Source organism: Myotis daubentonii, chromosome X, assembly GCF_963259705.1.
Source record: "Myotis daubentonii chromosome X, mMyoDau2.1, whole genome shotgun sequence".
Lineage (NCBI taxonomy): Eukaryota > Metazoa > Chordata > Mammalia > Chiroptera > Vespertilionidae > Myotis > Myotis daubentonii.
The window spans coordinates 93,184,765-93,209,846 of NC_081861.1; the positions used below are offsets into that span (position 1 = coordinate 93,184,765).

At 39.8% G+C, this 25,082-nt stretch overlaps 1 protein-coding gene and 1 pseudogene across 3 annotated transcripts in view; both read left to right on the forward strand.

The window, feature by feature from the left end:
• The window catches only part of OPHN1 (oligophrenin 1), a 571,284-nt gene that overhangs the window by 382,184 nt on the left and 164,018 nt on the right, over positions 1-25,082 (forward strand). For all 3 annotated transcript variants that reach the window (XM_059679643.1, XM_059679645.1, XM_059679644.1), the window contains exons 16-18: positions 2,775-2,859; positions 12,996-13,054; positions 14,425-14,530. In XM_059679643.1, the coding sequence (XP_059535626.1) occupies positions 2,775-2,859; positions 12,996-13,054; positions 14,425-14,530 (250 nt within the window). The remainder of the gene's footprint in view (positions 1-2,774; positions 2,860-12,995; positions 13,055-14,424; positions 14,531-25,082) is intronic.
• Positions 20,336-21,870, forward strand: LOC132224446 (transcription factor BTF3-like; annotated as a pseudogene).

The following is a 25,082-nucleotide window of genomic DNA, read 5'->3' on the forward strand; positions in this document are numbered from 1 at the left end:
TGGAGAGCCTAGCGAGGGAACATGGCTACAGAACCTTGCTGGAGATCCGAAGCAGAACCTCTCTGGAGATCGAGACCAGAACTTGGCTGGAGATCCTGGCTAGGCTGCTGATCAACTGAACGCTGTCTCCGTGTCATTCCTTCTTCGCCGACTCCGTCCACACCTTTGGGGACCCCTGGACCTGCTGGGGTTGGACCCCGGCAGATACTCAAGCAGCCTGTGAGGATGCTCACATGGGGAGAAACTGAGGCTTCCCACCGAAAACTAGCAAAAATTTTCCAGCCATTTGAGTAGACTGCCTTCAGATGACTGTAGCTCTTACTGATCATTTATCTGCAACTTCGTGAGAGACCTCAAACTAACTAAATTGTTTCTGAATTCCTGACTTAGGAACTCTAAGGACAATATTTTTTTAAGTCACTCAGTTTTGGAATAATTTGTTATGCAGCAGTAGAATACTAATACATACATGTAACATATTGTAAGTTAGGAAATATAACAATAAAGCAGAGAGCCATGAAGTAAAAAATAAATAAATAAATAAATAAATAAATAAATAAAGTAATCTACTTCCTGATTAACATAACATAATTTTTTAAATAATATATTTATAACCTTTGCTTCCTAGGCAAATGCAGGAAAAACCTTTTTTTTATTACTTTCAGAAATAGGCTTATTTTTCGAATGGAAAATATACTCACATTCTTAAGAAGCATAACAGAGATAGTGAATTCCTTAGCTGAGAAACAATTTCCTTGACCTTGGAAATCCCAAGTGGGCTCCAATGACTTACTGTGCAGTTACTTTCATTGTTTTTACTTTTTGTTTTCGAGGGTTCCACCGCATCTTGTTGCATTCCTGACTCCTCATGTGGGGTACCACTTTGCCGGGGCTGACCAGCAGACCCTGAGTGACAGATGAATAGATTACTCTGATACATGTTTCTGTGAAAGAGAAAGCTAAGGGGGTGTTTGGCTTTAGGAGCAAACAGCCCTGTTTGCCTGCTTCCTTAGGCTTTTATTATAACAACAGTTTGAACTAATATTAATCTCTAGATACAACCAGCAAGATAAGCATTCTTGAGAAAATACCTGCATTTGTAGTGTCTTTCAAACAAGGACGTTTTGAAGTCTAAACATAAAAATTCTAGTAAAACACCCAGAGGCTCAGACTTGTTTGGAAAAGTCAAGGCAGGGTCTGCCGCCTGCAGCAAGGTTCCACAGAGGCCTTTGATCTTTTATAGAATGCTCCTTACAGACTTTCCAACCAAATCCCATACTTCCCCACATCCACTGATGAGCACAGCAAAGGAATTGCTCATTTCTGTTATGGTGTTTTTAGAATTTCCTTTTGATTCTTTCTTATAGCTTCTATTTCTCTGCTTATATTATCCATGTCCTCTTTTATGTTGCCCACATTATCATTTGTAGACTTTAGCATATTAATTATAGAAATTTCCATTCTGATAATGCCAACTCTGCCATATCTAAGTCTTGTGAGGTTTGCTGTGTTCCTTCAAATTGTGGCTTTTGTTTGTTTGATTTTTAGTATCTCCTGAAAAGTATCTCTCTTTTTTGTATTTTGCAATTTTTTGTTTCAAGCCAGACATGATGTAATCGGTAAAGGGAATTGTGATAAACAGAAATACGGTAAACACACCTTTATTGTGATGTTTGTTTATTTGGTTAGGGTTTAGTCTGTATTAATTGTTTGCTGTATTTATAAGTCAGAGGCCAAACTTATCTCTGGTATCCTTGTTTTTATTTCCCCTGTTGTCTTTGGGTTTCCCTAGACTCTTCTTAAATATTATCTGAGAAGCATAGTTATTTTAGTCATATTTTCATGTTATTATCCAGAAGGCCTGTTGATGTGGTGGCAAGGTGTCAGAAAAGGGGTAGCATTTTACAGTCCTATAATTACATCTTAGTCTTTAGTGATCCTGCGCTCCTGACTTGTGGCCTTCACAAGTGCTCCTCTCTTTTAGTTTGGTTTTACCACTTAGAAAAGATAGGAAGACAAGCCTGTCTGTAGTTGGGAATTTCCTTTTTCCTAGGTCCTGGTAAAACCCCAGTACATGAGAATCTGGTAAAATCGTTTCTCTTGAGGGTGGGTCTTGTGAAGAAGAATGAAATGCTCTTTGCATAAAATTTAAAAGGTTACTTTTTCTCTCCTCTCAAAAGCACAGAAATATGAGGGATTTTTCTCAGATCTTTAGTGTGAGAACCTGATAGGGCTCCTGGAGATAAAACTCACAAAAGTGTGGAGTCCCCACTTAGGACTGGGTCCCGATAGAATTTTTCACTCTCAAACTTGTCCACACCAAACCTCTAGCAATTTTTTAGTTGCAGATTGGGTTTTTCTGACCCTGTACATATTCCCAAGGGTTTTTTTTTACTCCTGGACTTTTACTCTAGTAAGTTTTCATTCTCTGTATCTGCCTGTCTATCTCTTCAGTTCTGGGGACAGTAGTTTGCCCTATGTATGACCTCAGTCCTTTGATTGATCTAAGATGAGTTTATTTTCTGTTCGTTACATCTTTTCTTATCATGTGAAAGGAAGAGATGATTTCCAAGCTCCTTACATGCCTGACTGAAATAAATGCAAGGGAATTTTTTGAAATATAAAATACATTTTTGTTATAAATTTTCATCTCTTGAAAACTGGTTAGTGTAACTGTTAGTCTTTTAATTAAGACACTTTATTTTCCTTTTAAAGGGGTAAAATGTAAGATCTTCGGAAAGTTAACTTTTTTCTCATTCTCTTTTCTCAATTAGATCCTAAATGCCCAGGAGATGTTGATTTTCATAATAGTGACTGGGACATTAAGACAATCACCAGCTCCTTGAAATTCTACCTCAGGTATGCCTGATATGATTTGGGACTTTTCTTTTTATAGTTGACTAGAGGCCTAGTGCACGGATTCATTCACCGGTGGAGTCCTTCAGCCTGGCCTGCAGGGATTGGGCTGAACTTGGCTCTCCAACATCCCTTGAGGGGTCCTGGATTGCAATAGGGTGGTTCTCAGGTGACACACCCCAGAATTGGGCTCCCTCCTCTCTGGTTCCGGGTGCATCACTCAAGAACCACAGCTACCAAGTCACTGCAGCTCGGCAGCTCCAGCATTGATTGTCTGCCCCCTGGTGGTCAGTGCACATCATAGCTACTGGCTGGTTGGCTGGTTGCTGGTTGCTTAGGCTTTTATATATATAGATGAAAGTTGTCTGGATGGAAATTGGAGTTAATGTGGTCCACATTTCAGGATATTGGATCAGATTGCTAAAGAAAAAGCAAGTGAAAAGGATTTCTATTAAAGGAGAATGTACCTTAGAAAAAATTTTTTTAAATCTTGGAATTTAAGCAAGGGAAGCATAAAAATAATAGAATTGCTATTGAAAACTGGGTTTTTTTTTTTTTTTTAGGAGAAAACGGTTTTTTTTTAATTATTTCTTATTGAATTTATTGTGGTGACAATGGTGAATAAAATTATTTGGATTTCAGGTGTATACTTCTATAATATATCCTCTGTATATTGTATTGTGTGTTTATCACCCAAAGTCAAGTCTCCTTCTGTCACCATTTTCTCCCCTTTACCCTTTCTAACTGTCTCCACCCCACATTTCCCTCTGTGTTGTCTGTGTTTATGAGGTATGTGCTTTTTTATTAAGGGGAAAATTTTTATTTTAAAAATCATGCCCTTAAAATTTAAGTTTTGCCATTTTGCACCGATAGTGATCTCACTATGTGCTCACTAATAAAATCAGGATTTGTGACCATTTAAGGTTCTTAACATTATTTGTAAATAATAACCATTTTGAAACATTTAATTACATTTGCGCAAATATAATCTGTGTGCTTGTGTATGGGTTTCATATCTAATGCTTTAATCACTATAATGGGGAAAAATAAAATACAACCATAAAAATGGTGGAATTAAATGAAGTGGCAGCAGTAGGGAAAAAAGTTTATTCCCCAGAAAGTTTTTTAGATTCATAACGATGATTAATATATTATTCAATTTACTGGCATAAATATATATTATGAAAAATACTTGTCACATATCTATATTTTTAAACATATTCATTTCTTACCATTTTTTATATTTCATAGTATATATCATACTTTATGTGCTAAAATGTCTTCTTTCCAGTTATGATACTTTTTAGTCATTAAGATAGATACTTAAGCTCTGGAAAATATCATTAATCCAAAATAGATTGGGTCTCAGATATTGCTGTTAAATGACCTTCAGCTGGGGCATTATCTTATAACTTTATATGAACATGAATACTCTTTCCAGGAGTATTTCTTTTGCATCTGCCAAATAAAAGAGATGCTGTTGTGGAGGGTTTCTTCTTTGCTAGCCAGTTTTCTACTTGTTTATGCTGACAATTTCATTGTTTTTTCTCACAATAACGCTATATAAGGTAGGTGGCACTAATACTCATTTTAGAGATGGGGTAATTGAAGTATGCCCCTTTCCATATTAATAATATCAATGGTGACAACTCATATTATTTGAACCTAAATATCTCTGACTTGTAAGGCCACTGGTATTGGAGCGTCTTCTTCCTTTATACCTTACTGCCAAGGACTGTGGCTTTCTTGGAGTTGCTTTGGTAATTTCTTTTTTTTTAAATTAAATCTTTATTATACAGATTATTACAGTTGTTCCTCTTTTTTACCCACATAGCTCCCCTCCACCCAGTTCCCACCCCACCCTCTGCCCTCAACCCACTGTTCTCATCCATAGGTGTACAATTTTTGTCCAGTCTCTACCCACACACCCCACACACCTTTACCCCTGAGAATAGTCAGTCCACTCCCTTTCTATGCCCCTGATTCTATTATATCCACCGGTTTATTCTGTTTATCAGGTTATTTATTCACTTGACTTTTAGATTCACTTGTTGATAGATGTGTATTTGTTGTTCATAATTTGTATCTTTACCTTTTTTCTTCTTCTTCCTCTTCTTAAAGGATACCTTTCAACATTTCATATAATACTGGTTTGGTGGTGATGAACTCCTTTAGCTTTTTCTTATCTGTGAAGCTCTTTATCTGACCTTCAATTCTGAATGATAGCTTTGCTGGATAAAGTAATCTTGGTTGTAGGTTCTTGACATTCATCACTTTGAATATTTCTTGCCACTCCCTTCTGGCCTGCAAAGTTTCTGTTGAGAAATCCGCTGACAGTCGTATGGGTATTCCCTTATAGGTGACTGAGTTTCTTTCTCTTGCTGCTTTTAAGATTCTCTCTTTGTCTTTTGCTCTTGGCATTTTAATTATGATGTGTCTTGGTGTGGTCCTCTTTGGATTCCTTTTGTTTGGGGTTCTCTGCACTTCCTGGAGTTGTAAGTCTATTTCTTTCACCAGGTAGGGGAAGTTTTCTGTCATTATTTCTTCAAATAGGTTTTCAATATCTTGCTCTCTCTCATCTTCTGGCACCCCTATAATTCTGATGTTAGTACACTTGAAGCTGTCCCAGAGGCTCCTTACACTATCTTCGTATTTTCAGATTCTTTTTTCATTTTGCTTTTCCGATTGGGTGTTTTTTGCTTCTTCGCATTTCAAATCTTTGACTTGATTCTTGCGCTCCTCTGGTCTGCTGTTGGGAGTCTATATAGTATTCTTTATTTCAGTCAGTGTATGCTTAACTTCTACTTGGTTCTTTATCATAACATCGAGGGTCTCATTAGATTTCTTGTAGATCTCATTAAGTTTATCGGTGGCTTCTAGACAGTTCTTGAGAGACCTTAAAAGTGTGGTTCTGAACTCTATATCCTCCATTGACAATTTTGTCCTGTTTCTTTGTCTCCACATTTTTTATGCTTTCTTGATGCACCCCCTAGTGGTCTTTGTGCGCAGTCTTATTGTAGTTAAGCCTTGATTGTTGTAGTTAAACTGGGGGGATTTGACGTCCAGGCCAACTGGCTGTGAGAGTCAGCTGTGTCTGCAGTGGAAAACTTCTGTCCTCTGGGGAGGTGCTAATCTAGCTTTTGCCTGAGGCTATCTGGCAAATGCCTTTGTGCCAGGCTTGGGCGGGGCGGGGCCGGTCGCACAGGATCAACAGAGTGGGTGGAGGGAGCAGTTATGGCTGATCTCAGTCCCGTCCCCAGAGGCTCTGCCTCTCAGAGTCCCACCAACCGCTGCAAACCTTGGAAAGAAAGCTGCCCTCGTGTTCCGACTGATGCCAGACTGTCCCGCTTCTCCCGTTTGAGTCTGCGTCCCTAGAGATTCACCCAGAACTTGAGCTCAAAGCCTGAGCCTCCCTCCCTATTGAGAACGACAACCGCGCCCTCAGCCACCAGCCCGCTCCGCGCGCACCTCCGAACCTTTGTATTTTCCACACTGCGCCTCCTCTGGGTCTCGGTATGCTGTTCTCTTTCCTTCTAGTTGAAGAATGTCCCCTCAGCCAGCTTTCCTGTGGTTCTGGGTGATGTCCGTTCCGTCTTTTATTTGTATTTTTGAAGTGGTTGTGCAAGGCAGCATTCTCCGGTGTTTACCTATGCCGCCATCTTGGTTCTCTCCTTTATCTGTCCTTCAATTCTGAATGATAACTTTGCTGGGTAAAGTAATCTAGGTTGTAGGTTCTTGGCATTCATCACTTTGAATATTTTTTGCCACTCCCTTCTGGTCTGCATAGTTTCTGTTGAGAAATAAGCTGACAGTCGTATGGGTACTCCCTTGTAGATAACTGATTGTTTTTCTCTTTCTGCTTTTAAGATTCTCTCTTTGTCTTTTGCTCTTGATATTTTAATTATGATGTGTCTTGGTGTGGTCCCTCTTTGGATTCCTTTTGTTTGGGGTTCTCTGTACTTCCTGGACTTGGAGGTCTATTTCTTTCACCAGGTAGGGGAAGTTTTCTGTCATTATTTCTTCAAATAGGTTTTCAATATCTTGCTCTCTCTCTTCTTCTGGCACCCCCATAATTCGGATGTTGGTACGCTTGAAGTTGTCCCAGAAGCTCCTTACACTAGCATCATATTTTTGGATTCTTTTTGTTTTTCCGGTTGGGTGATTTTTGCTTCTTCGTATTTCAAATCTTTAACTTGATTCTTGTGATCCTCTAGTCTGCTGTTGGAACTCTGTATAATATTCTTGATTTCAGTCCGTGTATGCTTAATTTCTAGTTGGTCCTTTTTCATAACATTGAGGGTCTCACTAGATTTCTTGAGGGTCTCACTAAATTTATCGGAGGTCTCACTAGATTTCTTGAGGGTCTCACTAAATTTATCAGCAGTCTCACTAGATTTCTTGAGGGTCTCACTAAATTTATTGGCAGTTTCTAGAAAATTCTTGAAAAAACCTTAAAACCGTGGTTTTGAACTCTATATCCAGTAGTTTGCTTTCCTCCATTTCTGTCATTTGTGACTTGTTTCTTCATCTCTGCATTTTCTGTGCTTCCCTGTGTTGATAGAGTGACTTTCTGTGTTAGGTGTCCTATAGGGCCCAATGGCTCAGCCTCCCCAATTACCTGAAGTGGACACTCTTGGTGAACCCCTTTGTGGGCTTTGTGCACAGTCTTGTTGTAGTTAAGCCTTGATTGTTGTAGGTATCACTGGGAGGAATTGACCTCCAGGCCAATTGGCTGTGAGAATCAGCTGTTTCTGCCATGGAAGAACTTCTGAGCTGGAGACACCCTTCTGGGGCAAAACTTGTTTCAGTGGGGCTTTGGTGCTCACTGAGTCTGCCCCTGAGTGTGTCCCTTATGGATTTGAGGAGTTGTAATCTGGATGGTCCCACTCTGACCACTGGGTACACTGGCTCTTGGATCTCTAAGGTGGTGCTAATTTAGCCTCTGCCTGAGACTACCCAGCAGGAGCTATGGAGAGATTCCTCTTCTTTTTTGGGGTTTGGAGGTGCCCAGAGGAGGCCCAGCTGTGAAGCAATGCAAGCTGCTGTGAGGCCTTGGACCTTCTTTTGGAAGTTCTGGGTCTCTCTGATTCAGCTGCAGTGTGTTAGGTAATTTTCAGGTTGCAAAGGGCCAGGCCTTTCATATATAAAAGCCTCTGTGCACAGCTTGGGTGGGGCGGGGTCTCAGGGAATCAACAGGGTGGAGCAAGCAGCTATGGCTGCCCCCCAGTCCTACCCTAAGAGGCCCTGCGTCTCAGTGTCCTGGTAATCGCTGCAAGCACCTCTGAGAGAAAGCCACCCTTGAGTTCTGCCCGATGCCAGACAGTCCAGTTTCTCTCCGTATGAGTCTGGGTCCCCAGAGACTCACCTGAAACTGGAGTTCACAGCAGTTAGGAGTTTGAGACTCCCTCCTGATTGAAAAAGACAACCTTGTCCTCAGCCACCAGCCATTTCCACATGCGCTGCGTCCTCAGCTGCCAGCTCTTTCCATGTGCACCGCATCCTCAGTTGCCAGCCCTTTTGGCATGTCCCTCCATACCTCTGCACTTTACTTCCACACCACACCTCCTTTGAGGTTCAGTGCTTTTCTCTTTCCTTCTAGTTGTAGAATTTCCACTCAGCCAGCCTTCCTGTGGTTCTGGATGATGTCTGTTTTGTCTTTTAGTTGTATTTTTAAAGTGCTTGTGTGAGGCAGCAATTTCCGGTGTTTACCTCTGCCGCCATCTTGGTTTTCCCCTTACTTTGGTAATTTCTTAAAGACAGCAATCTGCTTACTTTCAGGAGACTTGTGATAACAAGAATAATGAGAATAAATAATTCTGTCTGTGGCTTCCTTCAAATGAATCAATGTTTTCAAAGTTTTATATAGATTAAATTCCTTCCCACATTACATCTTTTCCAGTTCATCCCTCAATAAACAGTGTGGCCCTTTTGAAAGATGGGAAAATCAAATGTGAGTGGATAGCATCCCTAATAAGAGATATTAATCCTTAAGACTCTTATTTATGGGCCTTTAATATGCACTAGCTAATCAACATCCTTACGATTTCTCAAAGATAGCAGTATTTTCACAGTGGATCTCCTCCATCTGTGTTCTAAGCACCTAACTCATCCCTTATCTCTAACATTTCCAGAAAAATACTCTTAAAAACTATACCTTCTCTTTCCTGTATTTTTAACCGTTCTCATTCAACTGGCTCTTTCCCCTCAGCACATAAATATGCTCTAGTAGTGCACATCTCCTTGACCTTCTTTCATTCATTCAACCCACCATTCACTGAGTCATACAATAAACATGTCCTATTCTAAGTCTAGCATAGGGTTAAGCCGTAGGCATGTAGATTATAGAACAGTGAGGGAGGCAGACAAAGACAAATAATTACCTATATATCTATATATCTAAAAGCCTAAGCAACCATTATGACTGAACGACAGGAACGACCTGTTGACCAGTCGCTATGGTGCATACTGACCACCAGGGCGTAGATGCTCAATGCAGAAGCTTCCCCCTGGTGGTCAGTGTGCTCCCACAGCCAACCTCCTGCAGCTGGCAAAACTCCTGTGGTCTTTTCCCCTGGCCTGCCAGTCAGGATGGGCCCCGATCTGGGCGGGACTGACCAGCCAACCTCCTGCAACCCCTCCCCCCACCTGGTCAGGCCCTGATGGGCCCTGATTGGGGGTGGGGCCAGCCGGCCAACCTCCCATGGTCCCTACCCCCAGTGCTCCCCACCAGGCTGGCCAGTCTGAGGGACCCCACCCATGCACAAATTCGTGTATTGGGCCTCTAGTACAAATATAACAAACTATAATAAGTGCTCTGAAGGAAAGATACAAGGTATTGTGAAGGCAAATAACAGGAAGACCTGATTTATTCTGGTTGTTTGAACTGAGGTTTGAATTATAACTGGGAGTCAACTGTGGGAGGCTGTTTCAGACAGAGAGAACTCAACATGCAAAGGCCTGGATTAAAGGGGAGGAAGACCCCTTCAAGAAACTTCATGTACCTATATAAGTGGGATATTGAGTGTAGAGAGCAGGGAGAGATATGTAGGGGCCAGATCATGCAAAGCCTTATAGGACATTGTAATAATTGGGGCCTAAGTTTATCTTAAAATGATGGGAATATACAGGGGTAGACAAAAGTAGATTCACAGTTGTGAGTACGTGAAACAGAGTTTATTCTTGTATTATTTATTAAGTATTTTCCATGTAAAGAACTGTAACCCTACTTTGGCCAACCCCTGTATTGAAAGAGTTTAATCAGATTGCATGATGAGATTTGTATTTTGAAAAAATGTAGATAGATCACATTAGAGAAGCGGTTCTTAACCTGTGGGTCGCGACCCCTCTGGGGATCAAACGACCCTTTCACAGGGGTCACATAAAACCATCGGAAAACACATATATAATTACATATTGTTTTTGTGATTAATCACTATGCTTTAATTATGTTCAATTTGTAACAGTGAAATTGGGGGTCACCACAACATGAGGAACTGTTTTAAAGGGTTGCGGCATTAGGAAGGTTGAAAACCACTGCATTAGAAGAAGGTAAAGTAGATACAGGTAGAAACTAATTAGCAGGGTATTGCTGTGGTCCAGGAAAGATTGTGCTTCTCCTTGGACTGGGAATGGCAGTGGAGATTAGTAGAAATAAGCTTACTCAAGAGATTTAGCTATAGGATTGTCTAACTCTAACCACTATACTATATACCTGAAACTAATACAAAATAATACTGAATGTAAGTTGTAATTGAAAAAAATTAAAAAGTTATAAAAAGAAATTTAGGGAGTAAAATTGGATATTAAGATAGAGGATAGGGAGATAAAACAGTGATTTCCATGTTTTGGACCCATATAACCAAATGATGGTCATGCCTTTATTGAATTTGGAAATACAAGGAAAATACTAGATTTGAGATGACGTTAAGTTTTGAAAATGTCAAATTTGGATGTCTTTGAGGAAATCGGGACAGGATCTTAAACAGGCAATTGGATATATGAGAAATATAAAAGAATGAGTTCTAGGCTTGAGATAAAAATTGAGAGAATCTTTGACAATGTAGAAGATAACTGGAAGCAGGAGCTTAGATGAGATTACCTCTTCCAAACTAAACTTCAGTATATGAAGTAATATACCTTGCCTGTCCCTATTTACTTCTCCCAGTTTACTGCTTAACCCATTGCAATCTGACTTCTACCCTCTCTGCCCTATTGGTGCTGCTCTTCGCAAGGTCACTAGTGACTATTTCAATGCTAAACACAATGGACAATTGTCAGCCTTTACTTTTTTACCTCTTTGTGTCATTTGAAGCTGTTAACAAGTCCTTTTTAAAACTTTCTCCTCTTTTAGATTCTGCTATATCTCTTGCTTTTGGATTTTCTCCCACCTACTTGACCATTTTTAGCAGTCCCATTCATTTGTGAACTTTCTATTTGCTATTTCCCAGGGCTCTCCTCTCTTTTTCCTACGCTGGAGGGATGGGAAATTTAGATATCCACAGGAGCCAGGACATGAAAATGAGTGTGAAATAGACTACTTTCATATTAAACATATTGCACATGGAACCATTATGTGTCTAGCAATCTCTTTGTTTATATATAAACAGCAGTATTCTTTACTGCCACAAATAATCATATGGGCCCAATGTAGCCATATCTTTCAATTTTTTTAGTAAATTTTTATTTACCTTTATTGTTAAAAGTATTATAGATGACCCCCTTTCTCCACTGACCCCCTCAAAGTTTTAAGAGGCATAAAATATGAATTTTTATGTGAATATTTCAATTTTTTATATTCTGATGGATGATTCAACTCCATTTCTTTTTTTATACACTATTCTGGACAAACAAATGTTGAAAAGCCTCATGTAGATATTGGCTGCCAGATAGCTATCTCTACTTGAGCAGTTGTATCTGTTCTCGTGGTCTTAACCACTGTCCTAGGTTCATGATTTTTATATCTACTTCGCAGATCCAAAAGCTCACTCCATCCATCTTTCTAAAACACATATCCCTTTGGCTATTCCAGTGACCCTCTGGCATAGCATTTCCTCTACCCTCTGAATCAATTTCTATTCTACCCAGTCACCTAAACCAGATTTACTCTCTCCCTTATCAACAAACCCAATTGTTGGATTTCTGTCTTTACTATCTTTTAATAACTCTCCTCACCTTTTATTTCTGTTACTAATTCCACTATTTTTATTTAGACCTTTATTAACTCTCTCCTGGATTACTATAGTAATAACAGTGGCAAACAGTATAGCATAGTGATTAAGAGCATGGACTCGAGGCAGACTGCTAGTTTTGCACTTACTAGATGTGTGGTCTTGGATGAATTATTTAATTTATCTGAACTTCAGTTTCTTATCTATAAAATGGAGATATTAAGAATATATACCTTTTAAGGTTGACATGAGGATTATATGAGTAAATGTATGTACATCACTTAAAACAGTGAAGAATTTGCTATTATTATTACTATTATTATTATTATTATTAGATTACTTTCTTCCTCTGTGCCACCCACTACTTCTCTTTATTTTATTGTCACACTTGTACTATTTCATTGTAAATGTTGTATATGACATTCTCCTTAATTAGACTATTAGCTCCTTGGAGGTTTAGATTATGTCATAATTACTTCTGGTATCCCCAATACTTAGCAGAATGCTAGACACAAATAGATGCTAAGTCAATATTTTTGCTTATACTAAATAAACCTATTTGAGACTCCTTTATTTAATTTGGAATTGAATAATTGCTACACCACACATGATCATTGGAAAGATCAAATGGGAAGATAGATGTGAAAGCCACTAAGCAACTATCAAACTGTAAAGACTTCATAGTAGCACTTCGAAGTTTGCTTGGAATTTTGCAGGATTGGTTTGTGCCTCTTTTCATTTTGGGGAATGAATTAAAGACTTTGCTCAAGGTCACAGCCAATAGTTTTATGGGTCTTCTGTTAAATTACTAGCAAATAGGATTCCTCTAACAAAGTTTCAGGTGAGGAGAATAATGTGTGTAGTCACTAAACTGTGGGGCTCAGAAACTTCAGCCTTGCCATGCACAGAACTGAGAATCTGTGGCCTGGGAACTCCCTTCCCAAAGGAACTTACAGTCTTCATTAATTTCAGGAATCTTTCTGAACCTGTCATGACCTATAGACTACATAAAGAGCTGGTCTCTGCTGCCAGTAAGTATTTATGTTACCAGTTAATTGTGTTATCCTGGTTTCTTAATATTTACAGCAATAAGCCTAGAAAACTGCTTGAGGGAAAGTAATTGAGCAGGCAGAGGGGGGAATACATAGATTTTTATGCACTGCCAAATGAAAGTATTCTCACTTGCTGTCTAATTCAAGTGCTGTATTATTTTTCATAAGTCAATGATAGTTGAATGGTTTGGAGAAAACTAGCTAACTTGAGGGATGTGATAGGTTATTGATAAATTGTGCCTCTTCCATTGATCCAGAGACAGAGAAGCATCAATCAGATGCTCAAACCTCAGAGGGAAGGTAGGGGAGGAAGGGGGTAAAGGGGAGAGATCAACCAAAGGACTTGTATGTATGCATGTAAGCCAAACCAATGGACACAGACACCAGGAGGTTGAGGGCATGAGCGGGGGGAGAGGGGGCAATGGGGAGATAAGGACATATATGTAATACCTTAATCAATAAAGAAAAAAATTAAAAGAAAGAAAGAAGAAAAAAAAAAGAACAAGAGCATTATCTCACACTACCAGGGGAAAGCATAATGGCTCCATTAAGCTTGCTGTTTCAAGTTGTTTCCAGCATTTTTTCCTTTTCCAATTCCTTTTAATTGTATTGTGAGTCTTTACTCCTAATCTGTTAGTTATAGCAGCATGTTTTCTAGATGTTAAAACTGCAAGTGACGGTGGAGAGGTGCATGGGTCATAAGGCATATAGAATCACCCCAAAAATTGGCTGCTGAAGAAACATTAAAATTTTTGGCTGAGGCCCCTGTATGAGTATTTCTGCCTACATGACCCCCCCTCCCCCTCCTGCATCATGCCCTGTGTGGCATGCAGGAAAAAGAATCATGGGGCTTGTCCTTATAATGAATGTTTGTTGAGGCAAGATACGTATTAATCTTTACTCTGAGCCCTCTAGGTGATTTTCTTAAGAACCACAAGGATGGTGGGTGGGCAAAGGTTTCCATCTGAAAATTTACATGTGGAATGTTAAAAGTGACCTTTTGTACCCCAAATTCTGAATTCTTCTAAGACAGTCTTGTTTTTTCTTCTCATATTTCTCCTCTCTGTTCTAATTTCTTCATCTTCCTAGGCCTATCTTTTTTATTTCCCTTTTTTTTTGCCTTTTGGTCTGTGTCTTCCTCTAGCTCTCTGTCACATTGTCTTTGTGTCTTAGTATATTTTTTGCCATTGTGTTTCTGTGCTTATTTATCTTTCTGTCTCTTTTCATTTCTCTAACACTCTCGCTGTCTCTTATTATTTATCTTTGCATGTACACATGTGTGTATGTATGAAAGTTTACTTGATACCATTGCCCAGAAGGCAAACCTCTCTGTCTCTGTTGTCTCCCAGAGTCTGACAACCTGGATTATCGACTGGGAGCTATTCACTCCTTAGTATATAAGCTACCAGAAAAGAACCGGGAGATGCTGGAACTTCTTATAAGACACTTGGTCAAGTAAGTAAATTCTGGGGTTTCATGAAGAGTTCATATTAGAGGACTGGCTCACATGGTAGCACTGCAAAGAAATTTCCTGTCATATCTAATTCCAAGTCCTCAATTGCTTCATCCTGGACATGCTGAGTGCTCTTTAAGGAGATGAATTTGCCTGGATCCTAGTCTATATCGTCCCAAAGCCATCAGGCATCTCATTTGAGGGGTTGTTACAACTGAGACAATCCCACCAGGTACAGTAGATCTGAACACAGGCCTTGCTCTCAGATAAACCTGGTTTGTTGTTCCAACTCTACCATTTATTTATCTGGAAAATGTTAAGCAACCGTCAGCCTCTGTTTGGTCATCTCTGAAATGACAATAATATTGCCTATCATGCAGCAGCATTGTTGTGTGGATTTGAATGAACACAGGTAAAGTGCATGGCACTCAGGAGGCTTTCAAGAAATGGGAATTATTGTTAAGATTATAGTCAACTTCTTGCTTGGGTGTGGAAGGCCAGTACAGACAGCAGCATTCCAGAGAATAGGGCTGGTAATGGGCTCTAAGATGGGTGTGTGTAAGGGGCATGTGTGCCCCACTGCAATGCTTCCTGGCCAGAGGATTCAATTATGTGAATAAAGACAAATTTACTTGACTAATAAATGGCCAATTGCTGCCTCTTTGGAAGCAGTATGGTGCAGCAGAAAGCAGTATCTCCAAGAGTCAGCAAACCTAGATTCTAGTTTCAGTTCTGCTACTAGCTTTCTTGATTATCATGGGCAGGTCACTTTCTAGGACACTCTTGGTATTTTAAAAAATAAAGAAATAAGACAATAATCTTAGAAAAAAATTTATGCATTTTAAGTATATTTAACAAAATAAAGTACCCACACATTCACAAAAATGCGGTGATGATATACTTCAACCTCATTTGGAAAGGATCTCAAATACCGAGAATTTATGTTCTTTGTGAAGGTGATTCTTCAGGCTAAGTGGCCCTCCTGGTCTCCCTTTGTGACAAATCCTGGTCACTCTGCATCATTGGATCTTGGGTTACTTGTTATATAATGAAATATCTCTGAGATCTGATTCAGCTCTGGCATTCTACATTTTTTAAATGAGTATTACAGACACTAATGTAGATAAATAGACTTGACAAGAGGATGGCTTTTATATTTGTTGCCAATGTTTGCAATTTGGGCTAATAGAGTATATTAGGAAATATTTTCTTTTTGAATAAGGTTATTTGTGATGGTCTCAGTAATAAGTACAAAAATCAGCACATAAGCCATTTCAATGTTAATTTGAAGTTGCCCTGGGGAAAACAGTCTTTGTGTTCAATTTCCAGCTCTATCACTGATTTGCTGTGTGACCTTAAGAAAGTTCTACCTACTCTCTGGGCCTCAGTTTGTTCATTTATAACATGAGGGTACTAGACTAGCTAATCTCAAAATGTTCTTCCAACTGATTTTTGAAGAGTCTCAATATGTTGCAGCAGTCAAGGACTTGGTTGAGGATTCTCCTGTTAGCAATGGGTGAGTAACACCTTCCTCCATCCACCCAAAGGTTGGCCACCTGCCTTACTATAAGAATCTTGGTTCTTAAAATCCCTAAAACAAAATAAGCAAGAGACAGAACAAACATACAGGACAAAGAAGTAGAAAGACAAATACCTGAAAAAAATGAAAAAAGCTGATCAACTTTACTCATAATAAGAAAAAATGCAAATTAAACCTAAACTGAGATTTTTTGTCAAATCCTAAGGTGTTACTGTATTCTCTGTTGATGAGACTTTGGGGCAGCAGGTACTCTAATACAGCAGTCGCCAACCGGTGGTCCAAGGAACGCTGGTGGTCCATGAGTTCTGAAAGGTTGGCGACTGCTGCTCTAATATATTGCTGGTGTTAATGCATATAGACCTAGAGGAGGGGGATATGGAAATATCTAACAAATCTGCATGTTGTTATCCTTTCACACAGCAATCTCAATTCTAGGCATTTACTTTGAAGACACCTCCACAAAACAACATATACACTTGGTTCATCATTGCAGCATAATTTTTAATAACAAAAGATTGGAAACAACACAAATGTTTAATACTAGGGGACTAGTTAAGTAAATAATTCAAACAGTGTGGTCATAAAAAAGAATGGGAAAAAAGTCTATGGACTTTGTTTTTGTAGTGATATCCAGGATGTTTTTATAGTGACTTCCAGGATGCATTACAAATTTTCAGCATATAAAACAGACAGCAACAATAAGAAACACCCAAGTTGTAAAACAGGATATATATATATAGTACCTTTCTTGTTAGAAAAAAGAGGGAAATAAGAATATAAACACATATTTCCTTACCCTTGTCAAAGGTAGCACAGTAAGATAAATAAAAAAACCTAATGACTCAGAATGCTAACATATTTACCACATGAACCAGCAACTGTGCTCCTAGGTATATACTGAAGAGAAATGAAAATATATGTTCACACAAAAAAAAGAAAATATATGTCCATACAAAAAACTTGTGCACAAATATTCATAGTAGCATGATTCATAGTTTCCCAAAGATAAAAACAACTCAAATGAGACATCAACTGAACAATGTAAAAATAAAATGTGATGTAAACATACAGCCATGAGAAGGAATCAGGTACTGATATATAGATAAACCTTGAAAACATTATGCTAAGTGAAAGAAGCCAGACACAAAAGGACACATTATATGATTCCATTTACATGAAGTGTTCACAGTGGACAAATCTATAGAGACAGAAAGTAGATTAGTGGTTGCCTAAGGCTGGGACCTGGAAACATGGGAGGAAATGGGGAGTGATGCTAACGGTTATGGGTATTTTGTTTTATTTCTGAGTGGTGGAAATGTTCTAGGATTAGATAATAGTGATGTTTAAACAACTCTGAATATACTAAAAACATTGAATTGTACCCTTTTCCCTTTAAAATGGTGAATTGTGTGGTATGTGAAATATATCTTAATAAAGCTGTTATAAAAACAAATTAAAATGATTACTAAAGAAGGCAGGTGGTAAGTAGAGTGAAAAGAATATGGATGAGTCCTCAAGTCCACCTTTTCTGTGGTTTAGACTTTTTTGAAAAATATTTTTTTATTGATTTCAGAGAGGAAGGGAGAGGGAAAGAGAGATAGAAAACATCAATGATGAGAGAGAATCATTGATTGGCTACCTCCTGCATGCCCCCTACTGGGGATCTAGCCTGCAACCCAGGCATGTGCCCTTGATTGGAATTGAACTCTGGAACCTTCAGTCCCCAGGCCAACATTCTATCCACTGAGCCAAACCAGCTAGGGCTGGTTTTGACTTTTTGAGCCATGTTAATGTTTCATATAACCAAAAAGTAAAATTTAATCAAAAGGAAAGCATTACAAACCTTAAAATTAAACACAAAAAGCTAACAAATTTAAATGTTTATCAAATTGATAACAAAGACACATCGAGAAAAGTGATTCCAACTAACATATCAACACAGTCCTCTGACTCTTCTTAATGAGATATATTCTAAACAGAACTGCAAAAAGAATTGTAAACATCACCTAGTACATTCTTTAGTACTAGTAATATTATTATAATGTGAAACTTTATACATATATATGTGTATATATATATATATACACACACACATTATATATATATATATATATATATATATATATATATATATATATATATACTAGGGGCCCGGTGCACGAAATTCGTGCACTGGGTGTGTGTGGGGAGGGGAGTGTCCCTCAGCCCAGCCTGCCCCCTCTCACATACTGGGAGCCCTCAGGCGTTGATCCCCATCACCCTCCAATCGCAGGATCGGCCCCTTGCCCAGGCCTGATGCCTCGGCCAGAGGCATAGACCCCCATCACCCTCCGATCGCCTGATCGGCCCCTTGCCCAGGCCTGACGCCTCCGCCAGAGGTGTCAGGCTTGGACAGGGGACCCCCATCTCCCCCTGATCACTGGCTCTGGCCCCCGCCCAGGCCTGAGGCCTCTGGCCCAGGAGTCATGCCTGGGCAGGGGACCCCCATCTCCCTCTGATCGCTTGCTCCACCCCCCGCCCAAGCCTGACGCCTCTGACCCAGGCTTCAGGCCTGGGCAAGGGGACCATCATATCCCCCCAATCCCTGGCTCCGCCCCCCACCCAGGCCTGATGCCTCGGCCAGAGGAGTTGACCCTCATCACCCTCCAATCACCAATCACCGGATCGGCCCCTTGACCAGGACTGAGGCCTCCGGCAGAGGTGTCAGGCCTGGGCAGGGGACCCCCAGCTCCCCGCGGTTGCAGGCTCCACCCCTGCCCAGGCCTAACGCCTCTGGCCTAGGTGTCCGGCCCGGGCAGCGGGGACCCACAGCTGCAGCGGCCCCGTGATCGTGGGCTCCGCTTTAGGCCCAGGCAAGGGACCCCTAGCTCCCGGGACTGCCAGCTTCGACCGTGCCCAGCTCCCATCGCTGGCTCCACCCCTACTTCCTGCTATCACTGGCCAGGGCGGCAAAGGCGCCTGATTCTCCGATCATGGGTGGGGGGCAGGGCAAAGGCGGCCCCAGGGCCGCCTTTGCCCTGCCCCCCAGCTCTTAGCTCCCCCCTGGGTTTTCGATCACTGTCAGTGGCAGGGGGCTTCTTCCTGCTTTCCCTTTCGCCTCCCTGCATTGTGCCTACATATGCAAATTAACCGCCATCTTGTTGGCAGTTAACTGCCAATCTTAGTTGGCAGTTAACTGCCAATCATAGTTGGCAGTTAACTGCCAATCATAGTTGGCAGTTAATTTGCATATAGCCCTGATTAGCCAATGAAAAGGGTATCGTCGTACGCCAATTACCATTTTTCTCTTTTATTAGATAGGATATCCTATCTAATAATAGACAAACAGGGTAATTGACCATACCTTCGCTACACTTCCCATTGGCTAATCAGTGAGATATGCTAATTAACTGCCAACAAAATGGCGGCTAATTTGCATATGTAGGCCAAAGCGGCAGAGCCAAGACTGAAGGCGGCTCCGGCCGAAGCAGTGAAGGCTTTGAAGGCGCCGGAGCGAAGGCCTGGGTGTCCGGTGCCAAAGGAAAACTGGTGCAGGCAGCCAGGGGAAAGGAAGGCCTATTGCACGAATCTTTTCTTGCAACAGGCCTCTAGTATGTATATATATTTCACAAGGATAAAGCAAAAAAGTAAATGTATTAATATTATCAAAAGCCAAGATATACAGTATAAGAAAAAGAAATAAAAATACAAAATTCAAGATGTAAAGAAAAAATAATGGTAATGTTGACTTGAATAATGGTAATGTTGAATTGAGAATGCCAGTTCGAACTGATTTTAAAACAAAACAACAAAAACTGTGAATCAGTCTTGAAGTGATTCTACCCCAAAATGCAATAGATACACATAATACCCTGATGTTTGTTTATAAATAACATTTCCTTCTCAAAAGTACCAAGGCTGCTTAGAGAAATGACTGATGCTGGCTCTGGGACAAGGAAAATACAAGGAGAGCCTTGGATAAATTAAAGTGTACCTTTGTAGGCAAAGAACAGCTCAAACACTAATAAGTGTGTCATGTCACAAGGACACAGGGATCTGCTTGAAAAAGCTGGCACTGATTGCATCTGAGGGCAACCTGAACATCAAAAATAATAAATATTGTATTTGATTATAACCCTTGAATAAATAAAAATTTATGGGAAGTAGGTAGAATAAGGAAAGCTCTTTATTAAAGAAGAAAGCCAGCTAATAAATGTGGGAGGAATGATAGAATGAGAAAAACTTTGCAACCTCAGTGCCCTACCTATTTCAGACATGGATGAAGATTACTCAGGAACAAGATAGTCATGTAGTTTTAATGTACTACCCACATATTACATACTAATTCCAAATGGAAAAAAAAAGTATCTTTATAGTGAAGCTGTCTGGCAAACACAACTTCAATTAATTGATCACAATTAGCATCGCTGAACAGCCATCTTGGGTCCCCCTGTATGTGAGCTTATTATCAGCTAGTCTACCCAAGACCCCCTGAGTGCCAACCCTAGTCTCCCTCGCTGCACCATTTCCTCTCCAACAAGATGAAAGAAACTATCCTGAACCAGAAGAACCTCGCCAAACTGCAGGCACAAGTGTGCACTGGTGTGAAAGGAACTGCTCCTAGAAAGAAGAAAGTGATTCACAGAACAGCTACAGCAGATGATAAAAACTTCAGTTCTCCTTAAAGAAGTTAGGGGTAAACAATATCTCTGGTATTGGAGAGGCAAATAAGTTCCAGGAAATAGTGATCTACTTTTAACAACCCTAAAGTTCAGGCATCTCTGGCAGCGAACACTTTCACCATTACAGGCCATGCTGTGACAAAGCAGCTGACAGAAGTGCTATCCAGCTTGGTGCAGACAGTCTGACTAGTTTAAAGAGACTTGCAAAGCTATGCCCAAAACAATCTGTGGATGGAAAAGCACCATTTGCTACTGGAGATGATGATGATAATGAAGTTCCAGATCTTGTGGAGAATTTTGGTGAGGCTTCCAAGAATGAAGCAAACTGAATTCAATAAACTTCTGAAGAAGATTAATTTGAAGAAGTTACTGGGAGCTGCTATTTTATATTGACTGCTTTTACACATTTTGTTCAAGAGTCTGATAAAATGTAGATTTCTAATTTTTTAAGCCCAGCCCCTTGAACACTGCAGCTCTTTTCAGTTTTTGCTTATGCACAAATCATCCTTTGCAGCTAATTATGCTAAAGAAGCCTGGGAATAAAGTTTGAAACAACAACAAAAAAAGTTAATGTTGCTAATAATGGTACAAAATGACCTTATGTGACTCCTAATGGGATACAGTAATAATATACAATATAAACTGAAATATTTTTGCCAGAAACATTTAGCCCAAATCAAATTAGCCTTTCCAGTTTACAGGAAATACAGGGCATACAAAAATACAGAGTGTTTGATATTCTATTAGCATAAGACACTAGTTTGGACTTTTAAAAAGTCTATGTCAAGTGTCTACAATTTGCAAATCATTAGCTTAGTGATATAAGGAGATAAAATATAGATAAGGGAGAATGGCTGCCCTTGATCTTGCAAATAATGATGGTTTTCTGATATCAGGCTGCTATTACTATGGAATAGATATTATGCTATATACTTTACATTATGATCTCATTTAATTCAAACAACCCTTAGAACTAAGTATAATAATGCTAAGTGAAATACGCCAGTCAGAGAAAGATAAATATCACATGATCTCACTCACTTATGGACTATAATGAACAATATAAACTGATGAACAAAAACAGATCCAGAGACAGAGAAGCATCGATCAGACCCTCAAACCTCAGAAGGAAGGTAGGGGAGGGTGGGGGGAAGATCAACCAAAGGACTTGTATGGATGCATATAAGCCTAACCAATGAACACAGACAACAGGGTGGTGAGGGCATGAGTGGAGGGAAATGGGGGGATAAGGACATATATGTAATACCTTAATCAATAAATTGAAAAAAGAACTAAGTATAATTATTACTCCCATTTTTCAAAGAATATCATAATAACTATATGACAAGTGATTATTAGAGTTATTAGGGTGATCATTTTACAAGGTATATGAATGTCTAATCACTATATTGTACATGTGAAACTAATATAATATTGTATGTGAACTATAACAACAATAAATTTTTAAAAAGAAGAAAAAAATATGATGTCCTGGAATAAGAAGTAGGGGCACTGTTTTATATTAAGAGACTAAAGAAACAGAAACAAATGCAGTGTGTGAACTTTGATTCTATCTAGATTTGAAAAACCCAACTGAAAAATAATTTTTTTGCATGACATTTGAGAAAATTTGTATATGGAGTAGATACTAGATTATAAGGAACTGTTGTAAATTTCCATAAGCGTGAAAGTGTTATTGTGGTTTTGTGGGCCAGCATGCTTGTTCTTTGGAGATGAATGCTGAATACTTAATATATACAGAGAGAAAGCAAAATGTTAAAATTAGTAGTAGAATGTTAATTCTTGAATCCAGGTATAGACACTATGATTGTTTATAATACCATTCTTTCAAAGTTTTTGTATGTTTGAAAACCTTTGAAATAAAAAGTTGTAGGGAAAGACAAATAAAAACAGGCTTACCTCCAATAGGGAAATTTACACAGAAAAAAAACCCATGCACTTTTAAAATTCACATAATCATCCTGCCTGCCAACCACTGCATTCTCAACCTATATGCTAAGTGTATCAATACTTTTGCAATGTGTTCCCACTGCTAGCCCAATTTCTAAGCTAATAACAGGCAGATACAAACAGATCTTGGCTAATTTGGAGTTTCCTATTATCCAGTTATCTTTAATTAAAAATTTTTGTGTTGACTTCAGAGGGGAAGGGAGAGATAGAAACATCAATGATTACAGAGAATTATTGACTGGCTGCGTCCTGCACGCCCCCAACTGGGGATCGAGCCTACAACCCAAGCATGTGCCCTTACCAGGAAGTGAACCATGACCTCCTGGTTCAGAGGTCGATGCTCAACCATTGAACTACACTGGCCGAGCTATCCAGTTATTTTTGCTTGGTATCTATAACTTTCATTAATCAGAGGTAGGAGAATGCTATAGGTCACCTCCCCCAGAATCTCACTACCTGTGGAATATTATAGTGGAAACAGCCCCAGACCTAATTCTGCCTTCATACAGGTATTTATCAGCAAACAGACACAATACCAGTTGTATAACCTGTTCTGTAAACTTGATGAAGTCCCAGCCCTTTTCTTTCAGATGCTCTTACTGAATCTTATATGAAAGGTCCAATCAAGGCAGGTGAGATATAGCAATACAATTGGAAACAGGCAATAAAATCCTTTGATCTAATCCCCAAATGCAAATCTCCTGTGTAATCTTAGGCCCGGGCTACCATTTTAAAGGGTATGGGCTACTAAGGTTAATGGAGTCTTTTTAATTTTGTAATAACACTTATGTTGTTTCAGAAGCAATACCAGGCATTGTAGAGATTAGAAAATACAGAAAAATAGTAAAAGCTTTCTATATCCAAGCATACAAAAATCACTGCTATTAATATATCAGTACACATTTTTTTATCTTTCTGTGTTTGTGTTTTTGTATACACCCTCCCCCCCCCCCCCCCCCGCAACACACTTGCATTTTTAAAAATATTTTTTTAATTGATCTCAGAGAGGAAGGAAGAGGGGGAGAGAGAATCATCAATGATGAGAGGGAATCATTGATTTGCTCCCTCCTGTATGCCCCCTACTGGGGATCAAGCCCAAAACCCAGGCATGTGCCCTAACTGGGAATCAACCATGACTTCCTGGTTCATAGGTTGATGCCCAACCATGAGCAACACTGGCCGGGCTGCATTTTTTACCAAAATGAAATTATGGTATTCTGTAATTTACTTTTTATTTTATTTTAATTTTAATTGAATTCATTGGGGTTGTAATGGGGCGACCCACGGTTTTAGGGCAGCTTCCCAGGCTGCTTCGTCTGCAGCCTAGTTCCCTCTTGCTTCTGGGGAGTCCCCTTGTCTTACATACATAGAGGTGGAAAGACTTAGTTACATCTGGCAGTGCCAGTTGGCCCATCGTCCTTGCTCTGCTCATGTCTGTCTAACTGCCTACTATATTACCTCAAGGATCCTGGCTCTGAATTCTTTCGGGGAAAATGGACGTTGGATTTCTTCTGTAATTACTTCCTGCTGAGGCAGGTCAGAAGTTTCTCTCAGAGCCAAGAGATCCTTGCTGTCTGTCAGAGGGACGATGAGGCCTGGGCACAGAAGGAGGTGGGCTTGTGACCTGGCAGAGACAAACTGTAACAAATGGTCTTGTGGGAGAGAAAGAAAACATTTCAGTTTTAATAACCTCTACTGAAATAGAGTTTTTCTCCTTAGAATTATCCCTCTGTTTATTGAAATACTAATTTATTTACTGTATTCAATTTGGCCCAATTGTTTGCATAAACACAACAAGAATGGTAACTGACTACCTTTGCTGGAATTTCATGATTGAATCTTTATGTGCCCCGTAGGGCCAGGAAGCCACGCCATCTAGCTGCCATCAGACCTGCCTGCAGTATCTGCTGAGTTAGGTGAATTCCTCACCTGCAGTGGCTCTACCTGGTCCCATTGTCCTTGCTTTAAGGCCCTTCTCAGCAGCCCTCCTACTCATTGTGGCCCAGAGTGCATGGGGGTTCCGCAGGGACACAGAGGTGCCCTTATTGCTCCCCGTGTACTCTGACCAACCGCCAGTGATGGTAGGGAATGGGCCTGACGCTCCAGCGCCAGCTATTTTCAGGGCTACCAAGCAAGATACCAGGCTTTCTCTATGGCACTCTTATTGGCTTCAAGTCTTCAGAGCTCAGACAGGGCTCTTTAAAACATGATACTCCAGTCAAAGTTTTCAGTCAATAAAACCACTATTGGAAACCGGTCTTATTGAATTTATGCAAAGAAATGTATTGCCATGATTTATTTATTAAGTATTGCCAAATTTCAGAGGAATTACATAAGGAGAAAAAGCTACTGACCTGCCTAAAGATCTTCTGATTTTCCTTG